We start from the raw sequence: 25120 nt of genomic DNA, 5'->3' as shown, positions 1-25120 counted from the left end.
GCTACCCAGACAATATACATCATCTGTGTGTGTGTCTCAAAAGGTTGATAGAGAATATTTGACCTGGTAGAGTAAGGGTGTGCAGGAGTTGGGGAACAAGATTTCTTTTGTTTCAGATTGTAATAGCATATTCAACACTTCCCTGTGTTGTCCCTAATGCCTTTCCCAACCCTTCTGGGGATCGGGGGGGTGGTCATGACCCTCTGGTTGAGAAATCCTGGCCTAGTAGTTAGGGCACAGAAGCTGGACTGGAGAGTGGGGAGTAAGGGGGATGCAGCCCAAGCCTCTGCTTTCCTGGGGGGCTGCTGGTCCTTGAAATATACATTATAAAAGGGAGATTTTGATCATACTTGTGCTAATACTAAAAAGAAAAGAACAAAAAAAAACTAATTTATGCACCCTGCTGCTATTTATTTTGTCCCAGTTTCTTAAGCTTCCACAGTTAAAGTTTAATTAATGTTTTTAGACTTTGAATTGTTAGTAATGAGGGTGTGAATTAGCGGTGTTAATTGCCATTGCTGGGTGCTAATGACAGAACTGCAGTATTGTTTTAACCTTGCATAAAGATGTCCAGTTGACAATTTCAAAGCAGAGCAGCAAAAACGAAAGCTAAGTTAGAAAGAGAATATTGTAAGCAAGTTACCAAACTTGCTAACTATTTTCTGTTAGTACTGCTTCAGAATTATCTTCCATGATGGTGGATCATCTCTCTTAGAAAATGATAATCAAAGCAAAGATATGAGTATGAACTTGTTCCCTCAGGAGACTTCAGAAGAAAAGGCAAGCATTCCTGAAATCAAGGACAAAACTAATTTTTCAAGAGATGACCCACTTTTTCTAACACCTGTCCATACAGAAGGTAGAATGAATAGTAGTGATAAAGAGGATGATGTTGCTGTTAGCGTTGAACAAAATCCAGCTAAATAGCCTACTTTGATAATGGAAGAGTTTTGTACTACAGGTATTGAGAAAGGACTGTTCTATTTTCAGAATCGCAATAACAAAGTTATAGTTTCTGAGTGTCAGTACAAATGTCAGAAATGGTAACTTTCACCTCTTCTTTTTAAATGAAAACTACCAAATGGAGAGCATCATCAGAGGCATTGGTCGAAGCATTCTAAATCCACAGGAGCAGTATTCTGTTTTATGTAAAAACTCTTTTCATTGCCTGATAATCTTAGCATCTTCATAACCCCAGGCTTTTCCAACTGGAAAAAAAGCAGAGGAGAAGACTTGCTCTCATGAAAACAGTGTGGAACATTGCAATGCCATAGTTGCATGGCTAGCATGTTCACAAGGCAAGAATCACATTGATAGGGAGATGGTACAGCTGCGTCTAACACAAACTGCTTACTGGGAAGACATTTTAAGGCATATCGTGACAGTTATTAAGCTTCTTGCTGAATGTGGTTTAGCAGTTAGAGGAATGGAGGAAGTTATTGGCTTTCCTCAGAATGGAAATTATCTAGATATTCTTGAAGCCATCATTGAATTTGACCAGTTTGTAAGACAGCATATTAAACCCTGTGGAAACAAAGGGAAAGGTCACCCATCCTACTTGTCAAAAACAAACTGTGATGAGTTCATTGAGCTATTGGGACATAAGGTTTTGGAATTCATTGTAACTGAAGTCAAACAGGCAAAATACTACTCTTTGATAGTAGATTCAACTCCTGATATTGCCCATGAAAATCAGTTCTCTGTTATTTTATGCTACTACTTACATGGCACCATAAGAGAGGATTTAATTGGGTATATACCAACTGAAAGCCAGATGGACAAGTCGCTCTTCCAGATCATGAATAGTTTATTGGATGCAAATGACAATGCTATTGAAAACTGCAGAGATCAGTCATACAATAACACAAGTAACATGTCTGAAAAGTATGAAGATTTTCAAGCTTATATCAAAAAGAGTAAACCCACTAGCTGTGTACATGCCATGCACAGCTCTTCTCTGAACTTAGCTGGAACTTGCAGTATTGATTGTTGCATGGAAGTCATAAACATTTCAGTTTTGTTCAGAAAGTATCTTTTTTGTGGCGTTGCCCAGGCGATGGAAGCTTCTACGAAACAATCTTATCAAAAGGAAACAAAGACCTCTCCCCTTGTCCTAAAAACCCTGTCAGGTATGAGATGGTCCTGTCATGCTGAATGTTGTAAAACAATTGTAGTGAAATATGAAGGCATTCAAAGTTGTTTGAAAGAAATGATGGACAATGTCAAGGAAAATGGTGAAACTCAGAGGAAAGCACAATTGTACAAGAAAGAGTGCAGCATGGAGACTGCTTTTATTAGTATTTTATGGAATGTTATACAAGAAAGGTTTGACAAAACTAGTGTACAGCTTCAAAAGCCAGGTCTGAATCTTCTTGTTCCTGTCAATTTTCTGACTTTCTTTGCAAACATTTGTCACAAGCTTACAGTCTCACTTTGATGATTTTGAGGAGCAAGCAAAACAATTAGGAGGTTATGCTAATGAGTCCAACCATGAAGTACACAAACATACTCTAAAGCAAAAATTTCCTGATGGCAGAAGTGACACTGCTTTGAGGGAAAGGGAAATTCAAGGTTGACTGCTTTAATGTTATCCTCCATAAGCTAAGTTCAGAACTAAAAAGAAGAAGTTAATAGTATGCTAATTATCCACAAGGTTTGGTTTGCTTACATTTCGTGATCAAATAAAGTGACGCGAACTACAGGGGAGATGAAAACATGCACTCACACATTTCTCAGTGCTTACCTGAATGATCTAGAACCTGAGCTTTTCACCAAATGACAAATATCTGAGCAATGTTTTCCTGAATATTTACATTGCATTGGGACTGTATTTGACTATACCTATTGTCAACTGTGAAGCAGAGTGATCATTGTCTAAGCTTGCCTTTAAAAAGCTGTCTTCAGTCAACTATGGCAGAAACAAAGTTTAATGCTCTGGCTACTATGTCAATTGAATGAGATTTATTTCAAACACTGTCATTTCAAGATACAATAACTGAATTTGCAGCTCTTAAAATTGGCAAGATGCCTGTTTAAATATGCAGCATTTCATCTGACTCTTAATTTTCCATATTTTTATGTTTATCCATGTAGTTTATTCTGTTCATTGTCTTTGATTTTCTTTTCATGATTATTCAGTAATATACATGATTTGTTGGTTGTCATAAGCAGGGTACTTTTTTGCTTTTATTAATACTGTGTTCATAAAAAGGGGGCTTCCACTCATTAATCTGGCCAATAGGAGAGTTGGGTTTTATTCCTGGCTCTGACACTAACTTGTGTGAATGTTGGCAAGTCATAACACCTTTCTGTGTCTTTCTCTTCCACCTTTTTCCTGTTTTGTTTATTTAGATTGCAAGCTGTTTGAGGGAGGGACTGTTTCTCATTGTGTCAGTACAAAGTGATGGGGATCCAATCTTGGTTACGCCTCAACTCACTACTGGAATACAACCAAATATTATTATTATTAATTTCCAGGAAAAGTAAAAAATATTTCTGTAGAATTTTTGTGTGTGTATATCAAGTACTACACACAATTGTTCATTATGATATTAATGGTTGATGTTTTTATTCGAAGAACATAATTTTATGATCTTGTGTAAGTGAGAATTAGGCTATGTTTATACACTAGCTATGTATCTAATATTTATCTAGTTAGGGGTATACAGATTATTATTTGTATGATATTGATGTACCATACAATTTTTACAAGAGCCTACATCCCATTGTCACAACTGACTTGTTAAAGTTTCTTTCATTTGTAGTTTTGTATGATTTTGAAAATGACCAGAATTTGGCTAGTCTTTGGACAAATAAGAGGGAAGGTTTTATAGACAGTTATTAGATTAAGTTATTTGATGGATGGCCTGAGACTGCAAAGTGGAATGATATAGAGGAGTCTTCAGCTGGCTACTTAGCTTTAAATCTGCTTTATATGGCTAGAGGGTTGCAAAGCTGACTTAGCATGTGTCAGGATCACTAGCTGTAGGCCTCCATATTCAGAGCATCTGGCAGTGGCACTCCACCCTCTTTGCCACCAAAGAGCAGCCCTGAAAAAGGGATAACATATGCAGCCTAAAAAGTAATCTCCAGGGCAAGCTGCGAAAGTCTTCTAAGAAACAATATATTCCCACACAGCAGGAGGAGTGTGCATATACGCATGTGCACACAGGGCCAATGGCAGAAAAGAGAAAAGAATCCCTATAGTTCTGTCACTCTTACAGGCAGTTTTCTTACAACTGAATATCCCAAAGACAAAAGAACCAACTAAGCCCTTCCTTGTGAAGAAAATTTCACAACACAACATACCCCTCCTCATAGGTCTCTCTCCACACAGGTTTTTATTGATCTTTGCTCACCCTTTCGAAATCCACAAGATCCCAGTACCTTCCGCAAACACTCTCGCTCTCAGAGGGATACCAATTCCTACCCTATTCCCTTGTAAGAGAAACAGAAATGCTGGTTGAGGGATCAGCAATAAGGAGAAAGCAAAAAAGGAGGGAAAAAAAGAACAAAATACAAACAACCCCTCTGCAAATCCTACAACCCGTTTATTGAAGGCCTGTTCCAAGTACTGGATCCTTCTCATGCTTTTGAATCCTTTTAAAGAGACACTCATGTCCTTGGGTGACAGTCTTTGCTGGGGGAGTCAAGGGGCCACAATGGAGCAGCGTTGTAGTAACACCCACCCTCCCTCGCAGTCCTGGTTCTGTCCATTGCTGGATATAATTATTAGTTATAGTACAATAGAATTTTTAAGAAAATAATACAAACATATGTTTACTTACTAAGGCATTTTGGCGCAGGAGACCAGCCCGCTTTAGTACATTTGATCAGAGGCCACCTCTCCTCTCTTTCAGATACGTAACCATCAAGACATCTGTAGTAAATTGACACACCCAACTGTGCTGGAAAGGCTCGTTCTTTGTAATATTCATAATAGTCAGTTAATGCTCCATTTTCTATATGTGGGTAGTCACAGGGTCTCACTTTAAAAAAAGTTTAAAATGTATAATATTAGAAGGTACACCTGGACACTAATTCAAAGAGGTGGAAGGAGAGAAGAACTCTTCAAGGTTACAGCCGCAGTTTACCCGAATTGTTCCACTGGAGCAAGAGATAGAGCTTTCACCTGGTAGGCAGGGTTTCCAGCCCCCAGAACCCACATGTTGTGTGGGATCTCCTCATAATACAAGGCCATCCACCAGTTGGCAGGAGAGTGTCATGGAGGTGACTGAATTTCCTCCACACAAGACAGGACATTATCCACATACTAAAGGTTCCCTTTGGGTGCAGATCCAGATCTTTGGATTAACTCCATGTTTTCCAAGACATCTGTAGTCACATTATCAGAGAATTAATTTATAACACCATTGCTGGACTCCAAATCCACTTACACCTCTTCCTGTTTTAAATAGCTGTCATTTGTTTGTAATTATCAAAGCCAAATTCTGAAGTCCTTGATAAGTTTTTACTCAGTCCCTACTCAACAAAACTCTCATTACAGCCACTGGGATTTTATCTGAAGAAAGATTGAGTAAACATTTGAGAAAGAACTTCTTGATTTTGCACAGGGAAAAGAACTGCCTGGAAGAATCTGTTGTACGCATTGTTGGTGTTGCCATGTCACTCCCAGCATATTAGAAAGTGAAAGTGGGTGTGGTAATATATTTTATTGGATCAGTTTCTGTTTGTGAGAGAGACAAACTTTCAAGCTTACACAGAGCTCTTCTTCAGGTAGAGACTGACAGTTCAGAATAAATGAGGAAACAAAAATGGATGGTACAAATCTAGGGCTGTGGTATATGTGACTCAGAATCCAATTATGATAATAGGTTTTTATTTTCTTTTATACCATTCATACACTCATGGCATCATGCTTGGATGCTATTATTTGGATGGATAAAACACAGCTACAAATCTTCCCTGTAGAAAGGTTCAGTCTAGCACATTTTGTCAAATAAATCATGATGTATATGTTAGTTGTATAGTTATTTACAGCTCCATTCACTTATACCATATCTTATTTTCACAGGTGCTTTATCCAAGTCCATCAAAGTAAATAAGGAAAGTAAATAAATAAGTGTTATTTACTCCTTCTCATAACACAAGAACTAGGGGTTACCAAATGAAATTAAAAGGCAGCAGGTTTAAAACAAACAAAAAGAAGTATTTCTTCACACAACACAGTCAACCTGTGGAACTCTTTGCCAGAGGATGTAGTGAAGGCCAAGATTATAACAGGGTTCAAAAAGGAACTATATAAGTTCATGGACGATAGGTCCATCAATTGCTATTAGCCATGATGGGCAGGGATGGTGTCCCTAGCCTCTGTTTGCCAGAAGCTGGGAATGGGTGACAGGGTATGGATCACTTGACGATTACCTGTTTTGTTCATTCCCTCTGGGACACCTGGCATTGGCCACTGTCGGAAGACAGGATACTGTGTTAGATGGACCTTTGGTCTGACCAAGTATGGCTATTCTTATGTTCTTAAACTTTGTAAAAGTAAAAACCCTGCAAATATACCTGTTTCATTTCTGTTTACATTCTCAACTGCAGAAATTGTATAATCATTGTATAATAGTTTGGGCTTTAATATCTAAAAACATGTTAAAATAAAAGTAACTTACAGATACATCTTGGAATAGGTAACCAGCCATTCTTTGTGCATTCTGCTCTCCTCTCCCTATTGTCCGTTTCAAAGTGAAATCCTTTATTACAATCTACTCTGATTACTTCCAATTCTCTGAACACTTTCTTTTTGGGGTAGTAGGTTCCATTAGTCATTGTTGGAGGATCACATCTAATTTCTAAACAGAAACAGATGAACAAGTTTAACAGCTGTAAAAATAACTTTATGCTGTAAGTACCCCCTTCAATTAAAATTATTTGTATCTCTCTTTTTTTTTTGCTAGCTTTATTATCACTGTCATATTTGATCATCATCTGCATAACAATGGCATGGTGAGATTCCTATGAATTTGATGAAGTCTATAACTCTTTACCCATCTTCAGAAATTAGAGTATTTGCTTGGGGTAGTTTATTTTATTTTGCGGGTGAGAAGGAATCAGTTGCTGTTATAAGTGTCATTCTGACTATTGTGAAAAAACTTTACCAAAAAATGAAGCCTTGCAATGAGATCTATAGGTGATCACACTGGATTTGTCTAACCTCTTCTGGCAGTTCATTCCACACTACTTCCTGTCATGTTTGGTTGGATGGAATAAGAGAGTCCAAGGTGTTAACATGACACTGTCATGGTACAACACAAACATGGTTCAGTGGTTTGAGTATAGTGCCCTGGGCCTGCTTAGTCCCATGGCAAACACACCATTAAAATCATGTTAACCTTTTAAAGACATAGTAACAGAAGGAAAAACAGTTAAAGCATTTGAAATGTAAAGTTGCAAGTAAGGCTTTTATTTTAACAATATTCCTTATTCGCTTTCCCTTTAGCTATAGAGAGATTTTAGAAGGAAACCCCTCTGTTTGACCATCTTTTTGACAGTATTAACGACGATAATAACTGGTCTTTATGGGGAAAAAAAGTTAGTTGAGATCGGCTGGAGCTTCCTGCTGCTGTTGTTAAAGTCTGATCCTGCTTCCTTTAAGACAAAACAAGACAAACACACACAAAAGAGAAGAGAAAGGAATAGCAAAAATAGACAACGCAGCTTCTGGTCTCTGGTGCTGACTCTTACTTGCAACTTCATTGTTGGAGAAAAACAAGCATAGTAAACCCCCTTATCAGGCACTTAGAGACCTGGAAAACTTGAACCAGCATCAGGCTGTTTAGGACATTGCTTTCAGCTGCCTTTCCGACACAGGCTCACAGTAGTGTTGCAAAATATACAGTCCCAGACAGGTAGACCAGACTTTTACTAAACGGAAGGCAAAGAGAGAGATAGAAAAGAGAATAAGGTGGGGGTGGAAGATGACACGAGGGAGGGAAGGACAGCAAGAACCAAAGTTGCACGTCCCAGGTGGTATTCAGGATCTAGTTGGAGATGGTGAAGGTGGCGATGTCTTCTGTGTCCATCTCTCTGTCCCAGTCTCATCAGGGCATCTTTCAGGGTCAAGATGAAGGCCCAATTGTGTCACAGTATCCCAGGAGATGGTGAGGGTTGCAACCCTGATGGTGGAATCTCACTCCTTCCAGTCCACCCATCTCCCACTCAGCCTGCTAACTCTTCCTGAAGATTTTTTTAAGGCCCCTCTCAAAGGGTGTTTGTTCAGCTACCTGATGTTCCGCACTGTCTGGCCCATTTGCGTTTTCATGCACACAGTCTGTTTCTTTTCCCCATGTGTACCTTTAATCTTTAGATTCCAAGCACTGCCGAATATTGCACAGGCATGTATCGGAAAGCTCCTTCCAATTACATATCTTCCCTTCACTGAGCTAATTACCATTATCTCAAACCCAGCCCCCAGTGTCAACAATCCCCCCAATCCTATAATCTTCTCATTGATTAATTATTAGCAAATCCAGAGATCCTCACATCATCCTCTTAAATGATCCCACTGGCTAAATCAAACAAGGTGTTGACAAGCTGCGATGGAAAATGTGTCCAGCTTTCATTGGCTGGAAGGATGTTATCTTAATGTAGGACATTAGAGTCTATAACAGTAGCCACTGAAATCAGGAGATGTTGATGCCTGTAATGTGACAGGCTATTCATTTTTGAACCCAAAAGCAATCAGGAATCTCATGTGGTTTTAGTGGCTCTTTTTGCATTTTTCTTTCTGTACTGAGTGTTTCTGTAGCACTGTTTTGTTGGGGAGTGGGCCCTTTTTGAACAGTTGTTCTTAGACTGGAGCTGGTTAGGTCAGATGTACGTGTCCACTCTGTTCCCAACTGGCTACATCGGTTGGCAGGTAGGCACTTCATTGTTTTACAATGGAGTAAGAATGCCTAACAGATTGAGGGCAAGATACCATGCTCTAAAAATAAACTAAGCCGAATAAGCGCCTTCAGTCTCTCACTGTAAGGCATTTTTTCAAGATCTCAGATAATTTGTGTGTCTCCTTTCTGCTTCCTTTCCATTTTTTCAACATCCTTTCTAAAATGTTGACACCAGAACTGGATGCAGTAGTCTCAGTAGTGGTCTCACCAATGCCTTTTGCAGAGGTAAAAAACACCTCCCTACTTCTACTCACTACTCTCCTATTTATACATTACACAAGGATTGCATTAGCCCTTTTTAGGATAGTATCACAGTTCAGTTGTTTTTCCACTATGATTCCTAAATCCTTTTCAGAGTCACTGCTTTCCAGGATACATAATGATGTATTTGTATTATTGTAGTACACTGAAGCATTAGTTGTGTACCAAGACCATAGCTATCTAGCTAGGTAAAAGTAACAGAACACACAGTATAAAATGAGCAAAAGCTGACCTTTACAAAATGGTTTTGGATTCCATCCATATTCCGTACAATCTGCATCAGATCTTTCACCAAATGTATATCCTGTATTACAAGTAAACTGCAATCGTTCATTCTCCCTATAAACTCTCCTTGGAGTCATTATATTTCCATTATTAATTCTTGGTGGTTTGCAGGTTACCTCTAAGGACAAAAGAAACAAAATTTAAAAAAAAAGAAAACAGTTGTGATGCCTGACTAAGAAAACACGCACTAGAAAATAAATACAAAATTTCATTTTGACATGGCTGTTTTAAAATTATGTCAATCGGGAAATAGTAAATCTGTGTTTCAGCATAGAATTTAAGTCTCTGTGTAAAATATAAAAGCCCATCTAGACCCAGGGATAGATTTCATGAATCTTTCTTTGGAACTTCAAGACATATTTGCAATTTGGGGTAAATATACAGAAGACAAAGTCAGCTCAATGGCATAAAAGAAGCAGCACTCTAACAGTAGCTTTAAACAACCAACATATTTAATATCAATCTTCCACTTTTGAATTATAAGAAGTAGGGGGATGCCAGAGCTGCAGAAGTTAGCCCAACAATGTGAATAAGCGATTAATGTGCTTATCATCTGTCACACATCTCCTAAATAACACTTCATAATCAGTTAACATATAAACAAATTCATGACTCTGAAAACTCACTGGGTTCAATATTAAATGGAAATATTATGTTAAGAAATCTTTTCAGAAGCAAGTATGTCTGGTGCAAGTACATTGGTAAATCAACCCCATACAATGATCTCTATTTACAAAACAAATTAAGAATCAAATAAGTAATATATCTGGCCATGCCAATTTGAATAAAGCAAGATCCACCATGATTATTTCAGTTTTAAATACTTTAAGAATACCAATAAAGTGGAAGCATACTTGGTGTCATAAATATAAAGGGAAGGCTAACCACCTTTAAATCCCTCCTGGCCAGAGGAAAAACCCTTTCACCTGTAAAGGGTTAAGAAGCTAAGATAACCTCGCTGGCACCTGACCAAAATGACCAATGAGGAGACAAGATACTTTCAAAGCTGGAGTGGGGGGCGGGAAACAAAAGGTTCTGTCTGTGTGATGCTTTTGCCAGGACCAGAGCAGGAATGCAGGTCAGAACTCCTGTAAAGAGTTAGTAAGCAATCTAGTTAGATATGCGTTAGATTCTGTTTTGTTTAAATGGCTGATAAAATAAGTTGTGCTGAATGGGATGTATATTCCTGTTTTTGTGTCTTTTTGTAACTTAAGGTTTTGCCTAGAGAGATTCTCTATGTTTTGAATCTGACTACTCTGTAAGGTATTTACCATCCTGATTTTACAGAGGTGATTCTTTTACTTTTTCTTTAATTAAAATTCTCCTTTTAAGAACCTGATTGTTTTTGTCATTGGTCTTAAGATCCAAGGGTTTGGGTCTGTGTTCACCTATGCAAATTCATGAGGATTTTTATCAAGCTTTCCCCAGGAAAGGGGGTGTAGTGCTTGGGGGGATATTTTTTGGGGGGAGACATTTCCAAGTGGGCACTTCCCCTGTTCTTTGTGTAACACTTTGGTGGTGGCAGCTTTTAACCTAAGCTGGTAAGAATAAGCTTAGGGGGTCTTTCATGCAGGTCCCCACATCTGTACCCTAGAGTTCAGTGTGGGGAAGGAACCTTGACACTTGGTTTTAATATTAAATATCAAATATCATATAGACTCAAACTCTGTTTGCAGGTCAGTCTGTTAATATGTGCATGTGACAAGTTAGCAGTTAAAAAAACATATTACATATGGAGTTATCCTGTATGTGTCACACTCAGCACAGGGAAAAGATTAATGCACTTAATTGGTAAGACCATATCATTACCAAAAACACTCTGGCTGATTAATTTAACTTCAGAACCTGGCTGTTTGCTCCTAGTTCAGTTGCAGGTTGAATGGGTAAAAATTAAACGCAACTGATATAGCCTACAATCAGGTGTGTTCACAGAGATCAGCTCTTCTCACTCCATGGGCAGGACCTAGAAATATAATATGACAGGAGTGCTCTGTGTTAAGCAGTATTTCAGGAGAAGTGAAAAACTAGTATTTTAGGTACTGAAGAATGCCACTCCCTCCATGCCTGTGGCGGGACATTGAGCCATCCAATTAAGAAATGAAGGAATGGAACATCCCCTGATATCTCAGCACCCAACGAGGTGGAAAGATGTAAAGTGAAGCTTTCCAAGTCCGTGCTACAAGAAAAAGAAATAGGCACATCCCTGCTACATTTCATCTAGAATGTGATGATGTTATTTCTAAGTTCCTAAAATGTGCTATACCTTACAAAACAATAAAGCCACAGTTTCTGCCCTGAAGAGCATACAATCTCAATTCCACACAACAGTGTAACAAGTCAGGTCGACCTGAGTGGAAATTAGGCTACAATTCTGTTTGATATACGGGAAGGAATATAATTAATCTCATTCCTTCCCACTAGTTTTGGCTCCATAAAGCCAACTATCTAGTTGATCGACTGTCAACAGGATAGATAGTATTAGAACATGCAAAGAATTAATGAATATTCTCAGCTGTAGGTACTTTCTTGTTCCATTTATTCACTCATGTATAATGTCTTATGTATCATCAGTGTTAACTTTTCAGTGAAGATTGGGGAATGACTAGAAGACTCTATTATGACTAAATTTTCTATTCCCTAGATTATTTTACTTCCTTTACACATATCATGCAATGGAGATGAATACATCAGTTAAGTACTATAATTATTGTCACCGGAAATATTTTGCTAGTTCCATAACTCTCCTGTAGAATAATCAATTTCTAGGAATCTAAGTGCCATGATAAGAGCTTCAACAGTATCTTCCAAATCACTTTGGCTAAAGAGAAATTTCATTAAACTAAAAGATAATTTTCTTCTCACCTATGCATGTAGGTACATCAGCATTCCAATTTCCATCAGCTGAGCAATGTATTTCTTTAGATCCAGAAAGTTTATAGTCTTCATTACATTCAAACTGTACAACTTGGCCAAAGAAAAATTCTTGGTCTGCTTCATATACACCAGTTACAAGGATTTTTCCATTTTCTGGTGCATTTACTGGTAAACACTTCCTCACTGTAAAAATAAAGCTATAATTTAAGGCCTACTCTTTAACTATATTGTAAAACAAAATGGTCAGCATTAAAAATAAGCTAAACACTGTTGCAATAAAAGAAATTTGGGGATGTATTAGCAGAAGTGTTGTAAGCAAGACACAAGAAGTAATTCTTCCTCTCTACTCCACGCTGATTAAGCCTCAACAGGAGTATTGTGTCCAGTTCTGGGTGACACATTTCAGAAAAGATGTGGACAAACTGGAGAAAGTCCAGAGAATAGCAACAAAAATTATTAAAGGTGTAGAAAACATGACCTTGGAGGGAAGTCTGGAGAAGAGAAGACAGAGGGGACATGATAACAGTTTTCAAGTACATAAAAGGTTGTTATAAGGAGGAGAGAGGTACATTGTTCTCTTTAACCTCTGAGGATAGGACAAGAAACAATGGACTTAAATTGCAGCAAGGGCAGTTTAGGTTGGACATTGGGAAAAACTTCCTAACTGTCAGGGTAGTTAAGCATTGGAATAAATTGCCTAGGGAGGTTGTGGAATCTCATTGGAGATTTTTAAGATCAGGCTGGACAAACACCTGCCAGGGATGGTCTAGATAATACTTAGTCCTGCCATGAGTGCATAGGACTGGACTAATGACCTCTTGAGGTCCCTTCCAGTCCTACGATTCTATGATAAACATTAAAATACAGAACAATTGAAAAAAATACTATAAGTACACTACATAGTAAATTCAAAATTCAGCTTTATCACATACTCAGATACCACAGTGACCAGTGTAATATAAAGTCAGACTGACAGACACCAGAGAAAGTTGGTACATGGAATCTCCTCACTCGGCTGTGCATTCATCCTGGCTGCAGACAGAGTGCTCACCTAGAATTGACTTGAGTGATAGATGGGGGCCCAACTAATATATCCAGTGGCACTCACAGCCCAAGCCCTGCTAAAAGTCAAAGTTAGTTGCTCTTGCTTATGCAAGACTGCATCTGGCTCACAGACTAATCAGTTGGAAAACTTTAGAGAACTGCAGACTGACCAAAACATATCCATCAGTTCACAGTTATTAGCTCAAAATCCTTGATAAAGATATTGGACTAAATTCATCACTGGTATAAGTGAGCACAATTTATGTCAGCAGAAAGTTTGGCCCATATCACATCTCTAATTTCCCATAACTGAACTAACCCAAGAAAAAGAATAAATATATGTGATCAAATATTCCTTATTCCAAAGGAAGCCATTATCTGGAGACAAATTCCATCCTTGGATGTTCGCATAGACATTAATGGGAGAATATGTGTGTATCTGAGACCAGAGTTTTGCCTCCATCTATTTCTTCTCCCAACTTTCTCCAGTATATCGGTCATTTACCATTCTTTGATTTTGCATCCTATTTAAGGGTTCCTCAAACAAATTTATAAAGAAAACATCATGCAGGATTAAGTGCACACGTTCACAGGCAGTCATGTTTTTCCTTTAGTGAGAAACCCTTAAAATTTTGGGACTAAAGAAATATAAATAATAATAATTCTTACTGGACAAAGTCACATTCACATCATAACACAAATACTGTACTGGGGGTATGTGCATTCATTGTATGACAGAACACTTTCCCCATAAGTATTAAAGCTTTGCAGAACAAAATTAAGAAGGAGATTATCTAAGAATAACATTAAAGGACAGATTGTGACATCCTTGATCACGCTGAATGAGTACTACTACTGAAACCAATGGGACTACATGTGGAGTAAGATAGAGCCCTGCAGTGGGACTGGGTTCCTGCAGGACACACTGCCATAATAGTGGGAACAAGTAAAATGTATTTGTTGTGGGAGGGATTGGGTGGGCAAAAAAAAAAAAAAAAACAGACTGTGGAAATTTGGAGGAAAACACTAAATCTCTTGTAGGTTTACCAAGAGTAGCTGATTTGGGAAATTGCTATTTATAGTGTTTGAGCTTCTCTTTCCTAAACATGTTTATCTCCCTCTCCTCTCTTGCAGGATTTGTGGGATCTAAGATTTTTTTTGGTTTGGAGCAGGATAAAAATGCCAGAAATAATGCAAGAATGGGTGGGAGTGGGTATTGCAGGGCAGGACTGGAGCGGAATTTAAAAAATAGTCTCACACAAGGCTCTAGAGAAAGGTACTAATCAATGTGAGCAAAGATATCACAATCAGGTCCTAAATAGCTTTAGGCAGGCAAATATTAAATAATAATCAGTTTGAAAAAAAGATTATGTTCTAGACTCCATTTACCTTCACAGTGGGGGAGTTCATTGCTCCATCCATCTGCCTGACACTCACGGAAATTTCTTTGGCTCAGCATCTGATATCTTACCAAAAAAATTGTAACCAAAATATAAAACTCTAAAACACAGCAGCATTATGTGTTAATAGGTTATATGATGTATTACAGTTAAAACAATATAAGTCAGTTCCCGTGTTCCAATACATAAACTAACCCAAAACATTCGCCTGGAGAAGGAAACATAACTGTCTCTACTGGGCTCCTTCCCCATTTTGTTAAACTTCCTATTGCTCACAGTAGCAAAATGGTAAATGGCAGAAGTAAAGCTTCATTGAAAGCTTCTTTATTACAGAGAGCTGCTAATGCTAAACTCTGGCTCAGCCCTCTGTATAGAAGCCATTGTACTTCACTGTGCTCTCACAACATTAGGGAGAATTGCAACTTCTAAGCCCAGTTCACTGGTACTCTCAAGCACAAAGGAGGCATAACCCTGGTGAAAATGGCAGATTAAGCCAAGTTTATGGATGCTTTGCATTGCCAGAGCAGTGCAAAACAGCCAGACTGTAATGGAATATATCTTATTATATACAAGATTTTTTATTCAATTTACTACAGCTCTTACTAGAGCAAGCATATGATGAATGTAGTTACTGAGTCTACCACAAAGTCGTTATTTGAAAGAATATTTCTCTGCAATTACTATAGAACAGGAATGATTAAAGTTTGGCCTGTAGGTCAGGGGCCTGATTTTCACAAGTGCTGACCTCTGAAAATCAGGCTTCATCAGTTCATTAGTTTCTGAGTCCTGGATCTCCATATTAAATATGAGATCAGCTGCAATCAGTTTAAGCAAATTAGGTGTGGTCCTCAGGCGGACAAAGTTTGGCTGACTCAGCTACAGAAGTACATCTGAAGGTATAAGATTAAAGAGTTATGTTAAATAGTTTTACGGAAACGCAAGGTGCTTTTAATGTAATGAAGTTGGATACACTTTCATCATTAACCACTTCTAACTATAGAAATCTAAAAATATTAACAGAAAGTAAATCTGTCAGTCTTAAATCAAAAATCACAAAGCCATAACTAGACACTTACTCCATTAGCCTTTACACCCCACACTGACCTGCTCTAGTGCTACCAGCATATTAAACAACTGAAAACATTACCCTTCATCACATTTGTACTCAACGCGAGTGCCAAATACAAACTCCGTTCCAGCAGTAAGTTCAAAGGAGCCAAACTGAATATCTCCAGGATGGCCACAGGGCTTGTCTGGAGGGGTGGAAAAAAAGGGAAACGTGTTTATAAACCTTCCACAGTGCTGTAAAGGGAGATAATTTTGCCTGTCAGATAGGAATTGTATTTCCTATATGGGGTGGGATTTTCAAAAGCTTTCAGCATTAGCTTAATTCTCTCCTATTAAAGTCAGTGGGAGTTTTACCATTGATTTCAGTGGTAGCTGAATGCCGAGCACTTTTGAAAACTCAGCCATAATGCTGGCAAATTAAATACTGGGACTATCCAAATTTTTGCTTTCTGAGTAACAAACAGCAAAGAATCTGACTCTATAAAATATTTGTTAATACTTTAAAGGCCTCTGGTCTAAAAGTGGATGCTTTGTCAGACCTACGATCAGATTCAGATACACATTGAAAAGTTCCAATTTGTTAATATATATTTTTAAAGGCACAAGGTTTATTGACCTGATATTTAAAACTTTTCCTTGCACACTTTCAAAAGGATTCTTTTGAAGAGGTAAAGGCTTTTTAGAAATGATTCTATATGCATATATGTATATTAGGAGGAAAATAAAAGCATTATTAAGTCAATCAAATGAATTATATGTACAGCTTGTGACATAGGTTATACATGGAGACAGAACTGTAATTATGCACTGACCTTTTAACTGAGGGAGATGGTAAATTCCAGCATGCTAATGAAGTTTTTTAATACCTGGTCATAAATTCCCAGATAATAGCAGTGAAGAGCTTGAGTTAGATGAAAAACATTATTCATGAAAAGATACCTGGCTGAGAGATGGCACTCTGGTTCTGGAGAAGATAAATACACTCCTACAATGACAGGCTGGGACCTTGGGTGAATGGTTACCCTTCAAACTGGAGCCCAAGGACTTCTTAAAATAGATGGGTGTGTGACCCAGGGACCTCTTTGTGCCATCTGGCAGAGGGCATCATTGAACATAAGGATTACAGGGATCCCCCTTGGTCTGGTATCTACCTACTGGTTTCCCCAAGAGTGTCATGTAAGATCTCTACTGAAAGCCTGTGTCACAATGGTCATCATGATCACTGCAAAATGTATGTATAGATAATATGTAAGGGGTTTATATATATATATATATATACACACACACACACACACACACAGAAAAATATGTTCTTGAGGCCTGTGAGTTGGAGTCAGTCACCAGAAGTTGAAAAACAAGTTTATTTCAGGCAGAAGATGTTTATCTAGCAGTCTGTCTGTAAGTAAATGGAGCATTGTATAATTCACAATCAATGTCCGTTTACAATCTGAGCTAAATGATAAGGATGGGATTATGAAATCTTCAGAGGGGGAAAATTTACAGCAGGAAATAAACCAGTAGGAGGGAGTCTTTTTCTACAAGTGATGATAATGAATTTTTGGACTACAACTGTAGGTACAGAGACTAACTCTACATCCTTCATCTAGGATGTAAGATGACAGAAGGTTTGCTTCATGAAATAAGGATCACAGACAGACAAGTTTTTAAATACTGGGAGAAGAACTTTGGGTGACGTAAAAATCACTAGACAGGAGAGTACCATGTTAGTTACGTCTGGGCTCTATTATGCGTGTTATGATTCTGTTTTAGATATAACCCTTTGTTTCCAATATTTCAGCTTGCTATCGTTTGAAACTCTGTTCTTTGTTAAATAAACTTTAAAATGCTTTCTCTATAAAAAAAACTTAAGTGCTGTGTGTTAAGCAGAACTGTATTCTCTGGTATAACTAGTAAGTTGTGGTGTTCTGTTCCTTTGGGAATAGAGGATCTTGGAGTTCTGTGAGTGTCCAGTGGATTGGGGCTGGATGCTACAGGCAGATGCTTGAAGGACTTGGGGTTGTTGTGTGCCTATCACTAACCTGAAGAGGAACAGCACAGCCTGCATAGGCTGAGAGAAGAGTGCTTGTTCTGCCTGCGGCTGGTGGTGTCAGGAAGCTGCGCCCTGATAGGCACAGTTAAGGGGAGGTGGTAGTGAGGTGCCTCACAACCCTACCCCGGGAAGTACCACAGTGGAGTAATTCAGCAGGATCTACATCCAGTTTGCTTACATACTGAGAGAGTCACACATGAGAAGGGTGAAAAATTAAGAAAAGGATTATGGATTGCTATTTTCTGTTTATTTCAGGTAAGGAAATAAAGTGCAGTATAAAATGAATAGACAAAAAACTAAATAAGTGATAGTTGGAGCAGCAGTGTGAAGCTCAGGAATTAGATGATGAAGGGAAAACCATTGAGGAATTGAGATTTTCACTTGGGAACAAGATAAGTTATGCACAGGTATAGCCCTTGTCAAGGTTCCTCCCCCACTCTGAACTCTAGGGTACAGATGTGGGGATCTGCATGAAAACCTCCTAAGCTTACTTTTACCAGCTTAGGTTAAAACTTCCCCAAGGTACAAATTTATTTTATCTTTTGTCCTTGGAATAACCACTGCCACCACCAAACTCTAACTGGGTTTACTGGGAAACGTAGTTTGGACACGTCTTTCCCCCCAAAATCCTCCCAACCCTTGCACCCCACTTCCTGGGAAAGGTTTAGTAAAAATCCTCACCAATTTGCATAGGTGACCACAGACCCAAACCCTTGGATCTGAGAACAATGAAAAAGCATTCAGTTTTCTTACAAGAAGACTTTTAATAGAAATAGAAGTAAATAGGAGTAAAGGAATCACCCCTGTAAAATCAGGATGGTAAATACCTTACAGGGTAATTAGATTCAAAACATAGAGAATCCCTCTAGGCAAAACCTTAAGTTACAAAAAAGACACACAGACAGAAATAGTCATTCTATTCAGCACAATTCTTTTCTCAGCCATTTAAAGAAATCATAATCTAACGCATACCTAGCTAGATTACTTACTAAAAGTTCTAAGACTTCATTCCTGTTCTATCCCCGACAAAAGCAGCATACCAACAGACACACAGACCCTTTGTTTCTCTCCCTCCTCCCAGCTTTTGAAAGTATCTTGTCTCCTCATTGGTCATTTTGGTCAGGTGCCAGCGAGGTTACCTTTAGCTTCTTAACCCTTTATAGGTGAGAGGATTTTTCCTCTGGCCAGGGGGGATTTTAAAGGGGTTTACACTTCCCTTTATATTTATGACACGCCCCCCAAATCTCAGGTAGGGTGAAACACTGGCTGGGATTTCTTCCTGGAGCTCTAGGAAAAACAGAGTTAATAAGACACATGCATCTCTAAATATACTACCAAGTACATAAAGACTAACAATATTTTCCACATCTCAAGGACGATTTTAACCAGTTGATTCTGGGAAACTTTCACGGGAGAGTGCATCAGCCACTTTGTTAGAAGCTCCTGAGATGTGTTGGATGTCGAAATCAAAATCTTGGGGAGCTAAACTCCACCAAAGAAGTTTTTTGTTATTTTCTTTGACGGTGTGAAGCCACTTCAGTGCAGCATGGTCGGTTTGCAGGTGGAAAGGCCGTCCCCAAACATATGGGCGTAGCTTTTCCAGAGCGTAGACAATGGCGTAACATTCTTTTTCACTGACTGACCAGTTGCTTTCCCTCTCAGACAGTTTTTTGCTGAGAAACACTACAGGGTGGAATTCTTGATCAGGTCCTTTCTGTGTTAAAACTGCTCCCACACCATGCTCGGACGCATCTGTGGTTACTAGGAACGGTTTGTCAAAGTCTGGGGCCCTTAGTACAGGGTCAGACATGAGTGTCGCTTTAAGCTTGTTAAAGGCCTTCTGACACCTTTCGGTCCACTGAACGGCATTTGGCTGTTTCTTTTTGGTTAGGTCTGTCAGTGGGGCGGCGATTTGGCTGTATTGCGGTACAAATCGTCTGTAATAACCGGCCAAGCCTAAGAAGGATTGAACCTGTTTCTTTGACTTTGGGACAGGCCACTTTTGGATAGCATCCACTTTGGCCTGTAGGGGGCTGATAGTTCCTTGACCCACCTGGTGTCCAAGGTAAGTCACTCTGTTTAGGCCTATTTGACACTTCTTAGCCTTAACAGTTAGTCCTGCCTCCCTTATGAGCTCAAGGACTTTTTGTAGATGTTCCAGGTGGTCTGCCCAGGAATCCGAAAATATGGCCACATCGTCAAGGTAGGTGACTGCATATTCTCCTAATCCCGCTAGGAGACCATCTACAAGTCTTTGGAAGGTGGTGGGTGCATTTCGCAGCCCGAAAGGGAGTACATTAAATTCATACAGCCCGAGATGTGTGGTGAAGGCTGACCTTTCCTTGGCAGATTCATCTAGCAGTACCTGCCAGTACCCCTTGGTTAAGTCCAAGGTAGAGATGAACTGGACCCGTCCCAGTTTCTCTAATAGTTCATCTGTGCGTGGCATTGGATAGTTGTCTGGGCGAGTTACAGCATTTAGCTTACGGTAGTCCACGCAAAAACGTATTTCCCCATCTGGTTTGGGAACTAGAACCACTGGAGATGCCCATGCACTTCCAGAGGGGCGGATTACACCCATCTGTAACATATCCTGGATCTCCCGTTCTATAGCAGTTTTAGCTTGAGGAGACACCCGGTAAGGTTGGACTTTAATTGGGCGAGCATTACCTGTGTCAGTGGAGTGGTATGCCCGTTCAGTCAGTCGTGGGGTGGCTGAGAACGTTGGCGCGTACCTAGTGCACAGCTCCTTGATCTGCTGTCGCTGCATACACCCAAGGGTCATGGAGAGGTTCACCTCTTCCACACCACCAGCACTTTTCCCTTCGTAGTAGACACCTTCAGGCCACTCAGTGTCCTCTCCTCCCTGGGCTGTAAACTGATAAACCTTTAATTCTCTGGAATAAAAGGGCTTTAGAGAATTAATATGGTACACCTTAGGCTTTCGGTTGGAGGTGGGGAATGCTATGAGATAATTAACAGCTCCCAGGCGCTCCTGGACCATGAATGGCCCTTCCCACGATGCTTCCATTTTATGGGCCTGAAGCGCCTTTAAGACCATGACCTGGTCCCCTACTTTGAAGGAATGCTCTCTGGCATGTTTATCATACCAGGCTTTTTGCTCTTTTTGAGCATCCTGTAAGTTTTCTCTAGCAAGGGCTAAAGAGGTTCGGAGGGTGTTTTGTAGGTTGGTTACAAAGTCCAGAATGTTAGTTCCTGGAGAAGGTGTAAATCCCTCCCATTGCTGCTTCACCAACTGTAATGGCCCCTTAACCTCACGGCCATATACAAGTTCAAATAGGGAAAACCCTAAACTGGGATGGGGTACAGCTCTGTAGGCAAAGAGCAACTGCTGCAACACTAGGTCCCAATCATTGGAGTGCTCATTTACGAATTTACGTATCATGGCCCCCAAAGTTCCATTAAACTTCTCCACCACGCCATTTGTTTCATGGTGGTAAGGAGTGGCAACCAAGTGATTTACCCCATGAGCTTCCCAAAGGTTTTCCATAGTTCCTGCCAGGAAATTAGTCCCTGCATCTGTGAGGATGTCGGAGGGCCAACCTACCCTGGCAAAAATGTCTGCTAGTGCCTAGCACACACTTTTAGCCCTGGTGTTGCTTAGAGCTACTGCTTCCGGCCATCGGGTGGCAAAATCCATGAAAGTCAGTATGTACTGCTTTCCTCTGGGTGTCTTTTTCGGAAAAGGACCCAGAATATCCACAGCTACTCGCTGAAATGGAACTTCAATGATGGGGAGTGGCTGGAGAGGGGCTTTGACCTGGTCTTGGGGTTTTCCCACTCTTTGGCATACTACACAAGACCGGACATAGGTAGAAACATCCTTGCCCATTCCCTCCCAGTGGAATGACCCCCCCAAACGGTCTTTGGTCCTGTTCACCCCAGCATGGCCACTAGGGTGATCGTGGGCTAAGCTCAAGAGCTTGGCCCGGTATTTAGTTGGAACTACCAACTGTCTCTGAGGATGCCAGTCTTTCTGGTGTCCACCAGAAAGAGTTTCCTTGTATAAAAGTCCTCTTTCTATAACAAACCTGGATCGATTAGAAGAGCTGAGAGGCGGTGGGTTGCTCCGTGCCACCGTCCAAGCTCTCTGGAGGCTTTCATCTGCTTCCTGTTCAGTCTGGAACTGTTCCCTTGATGCTGGAGACATCCGTTCCTCATTGGATTGTGGACCTATGCTTGGTCCCTCTGGAAGCAATGTAGGGGATGGGGCTGTTTCTGTTGACTGTGAACCGCTCTCCGCTGGGACACTACGTTGGGGTTCAGGCTCTGGCTGAGCCTCTTGTGTAGGGTTATGGGCTGCTGCCGGTTCAGGTTCGGTGAGGCCCTCTGGTGTTGAGGTTGCAAGTACTGGATTTGGTGCTGGCAATGGGTCTGGTGTTGGTTGTTCAGCTGGTTCCGGTTCTGGGATTGGTTCCGTCTGGGTCTCTGGGACTGGATCCACTACTGCTGTTGCAGACATTGGCCTGGGGTCCGGGTCCATCACCTCTGACTGGGTCCTGATAGAAGTTTCCGGACAGAGCTAGGCCTCATGGCTTGTTTAGCCTGGCTACGGGTGACCATTCTCACCCTCTTGGCCCGCCTCACATGATTGGCCAAGTCTTCCCCCAACAGCATGGGGATGGGATAATCATCATAGACTTCAAAAGTCCACGTTCCTGACCAGCCCTGGTACTGGACAGGCAACTTGGCTGTAGGCAAATTGAAAGAGTTGGATTTGAAGGGTTGAATCGTCACTTGGATCTCTGGGTTGATTAAATTGGGGTCCACTAAGGAAGCATGGATAGCTGACACTTGTGCTCCGGTGTCCCTCCACGCGGTGACCTTCTTCCCGCCCACACTCACAGTTTCCCTCTGCTCCAAAGGTATCTGGGAGGTATCTGGGCCTGCGGACCTCTGGTGTGATCCCAGTGCAATGAACTGTAATCTGTTGGGGTTCTTGGGGCAGTTGGCCTTTACATGCCCCAGCTCGTTACATTTAAAACATCGTCCAGCTGACGGGTCACTGGGGCGAGGTGGGTTGCTGGAGAACGGGGTGGTGTGACGATAAGGGGTCTGGAGGTTTCTTTGGGAGGTAGGTGGGGCTTTGGGCGGCCCCCGGTGATAGGGTGTGGTCTGGGGTTGTCCCTTCTGGTCTCCGCTCCAACTGCAACCAGTTTTCTTCTTCTCGGCCACCTCCACCCATCTGGCTCCAATCTCTCCTGCCTCGATTACAGTTTTGGGCTTTCCATCTAGGATGTATCTTTCTATTTCCTCAGGAACACCCTCTAAGAATTGTTCCATTTGCATTAGGAAGGGCAAATTTACTGGAGATTCAATACTTGCTCCTGATGTCCAGGCATCCCAATGTTTCACAATGTGGTAGGCATGTCGGGTAAATGACACGTCTGGTTTCCACCTTACGGCTCTGAACCTCCGACGAGACTGCTCGGGTGTTATCCCCATTCTGATTCTCACCTTGGATTTAAACAGTTCATACTTGTTCATGTGTTCTTTAGGCATTTCAGCTGCCACCTCAGCTAAGGGTCCACTGAGCTGCGGCCTCAGCTCTACCATGTATTGGTCAGTAGAGATGTTGTACCCAAGGCAGGCCCTTTCAAAGTTTTCTAGGAAGGCCTCAGTATCATCGCCTGCCTTGTAGGTGGGGAACTTTCTGGGATGGGGAGTGGTACCTGGAGAAGGATTGCTAGGGTTTGTTGGTATATTCTGCTGAGCCTTTACCTTCTCCATCTCCAGTGCATGCTTCCTCTCTTTTTCCCTCTCCTCCTCCACATGCTTCCTCTCTTCTTCCACATGCTTCCTCTCTTCTTCCTTCTCCTCCTTCTTCAGCCGCATGAGTTCTATCTGTCTTTCATGTTCCCTTTGTTTTTCCTTAGCCTGAAATCTGGCTAATTCCAGCTTTTGTCGAGCCATGGATTTTGTCATCCTAACCTCTCTGTTTTTTAACTAACTTTACACCCGAGGTTTAGAAATAAACAAACAAAACTTGGCTGTAAAATTTTGCTGTGCTGGAATAGAATACCTATTCTCTGATAGTGATTGTCAGCCTACAGAAAAAGACAATTCCCTTGTCTCTGCTCTGGCCCCAAATCAAAGCAAAAAACCTCCAACTACTTGGAAACCTGCTTACCAGCAGCCCAAAGGAAAAAAAAATTCCTTTTCAAACTTGTGCTCCTTGTAAAAAAAAATCAAAATCCTAAAAAAAAAAAAAAAAGCCTCTGCCACTTTTGTCTCCAGGCAAATGGGTAGAACACCCCCCCCCCCATTTACTTTTAGGGGAAAAAAAAACCCTTCTGGTTTGGAAGACTGTGAGTTTCCCTGCAGGAGTTAAGTACCCTACCTCCAGGCAAAGAAAACCTGCAATTCACAAAGATAATCCCCTTTTGTCTCTCCTCTGGCTCCAAAGCAGAGAAAAAACAAGCTGCTTTCAGTTTCAGCTGCTTTCTGGACCTCTTTTCCAGCAGCCCCAAAGGAAAAAAAAATTCCTTTTTAAAATCTGTATTTCTAGTTCAAAAAATCTCAAATTGATCTCAAAATGATTTCAGGTTAATCCCACCACTCTGCCACCATGTCAAGGTTCCTCCCCCACTCTGAACTCTAGGGTACAGATGTGGGGACCTGCATGAAAACCTCCTAAGCTTACTTTTACCAGCTTAGGTTAAAACTTCCCCAAGGTACAAATTTATTTTATCTTTTGTCCTTGGAATAACCACTGCCACCACCAAACTCTAACTGGGTTTACTGGGAAACGTAGTTTGGACACGTCTTTCCCCCAAAAATCCTCCCAACCCTTGCACCCCACTTCTTGGGAAAGGTTTGGTAAAAATCCTCACCAATTTGCATAGGTGACCACAGACCCAAACCCTTGGATCTGAGAACAATGAAAAAGCATTCAGTTTTCTTACAAGAAGACTTTTAATAGAAATAGAAGTAAATAGGAGTAAAGGAATCACCCCTGTAAAATCAGGATGGTAAATACCTTACAGGGTAATTAGATTCAAAACATAGAGAATCCCTCTAGGCAAAACCTTAAGTTACAAAAAAGACACACAGACAGAAATAGTCATTCTATTCAGCACAATTCTTTTCTCAGCCATTTAAAGAAATCATAATCTAACGCATACCTAGCTAGATTACTTACTAAAAGTTCTAAGACTCCATTCCTGTTCTATCCCCGACAAAAGCAGCATACCAACAGACACACAGACCCT

The 25120-nt window shown here is 40.5% G+C and overlaps 1 protein-coding gene across 1 annotated transcript in view; it reads right to left on the bottom strand.

Annotated features, from left to right (window-relative positions):
- The window catches only part of CFH (complement factor H), a 90929-nt gene that overhangs the window by 54288 nt on the left and 11521 nt on the right, over window positions 1–25120 (bottom strand). Inside the window, exons 3-8 of the mRNA XM_074961165.1 lie at window positions 15918–16023; window positions 14760–14836; window positions 12315–12509; window positions 9400–9570; window positions 6633–6812; window positions 4788–4988 (exon numbers count right to left, since the gene is read on the bottom strand). Coding sequence (XP_074817266.1) covers window positions 4788–4988; window positions 6633–6812; window positions 9400–9570; window positions 12315–12509; window positions 14760–14836; window positions 15918–16023 — 930 coding nt within the window. The remainder of the gene's footprint in view (window positions 1–4787; window positions 4989–6632; window positions 6813–9399; window positions 9571–12314; window positions 12510–14759; window positions 14837–15917; window positions 16024–25120) is intronic.

Source organism: Natator depressus, chromosome 8, assembly GCF_965152275.1.
Source record: "Natator depressus isolate rNatDep1 chromosome 8, rNatDep2.hap1, whole genome shotgun sequence".
NCBI lineage: Eukaryota > Metazoa > Chordata > Testudines > Cheloniidae > Natator > Natator depressus.
Note: the sequence above shows the minus strand (reverse complement) of the source record. Positions and strands in the feature narration are given on the sequence as shown.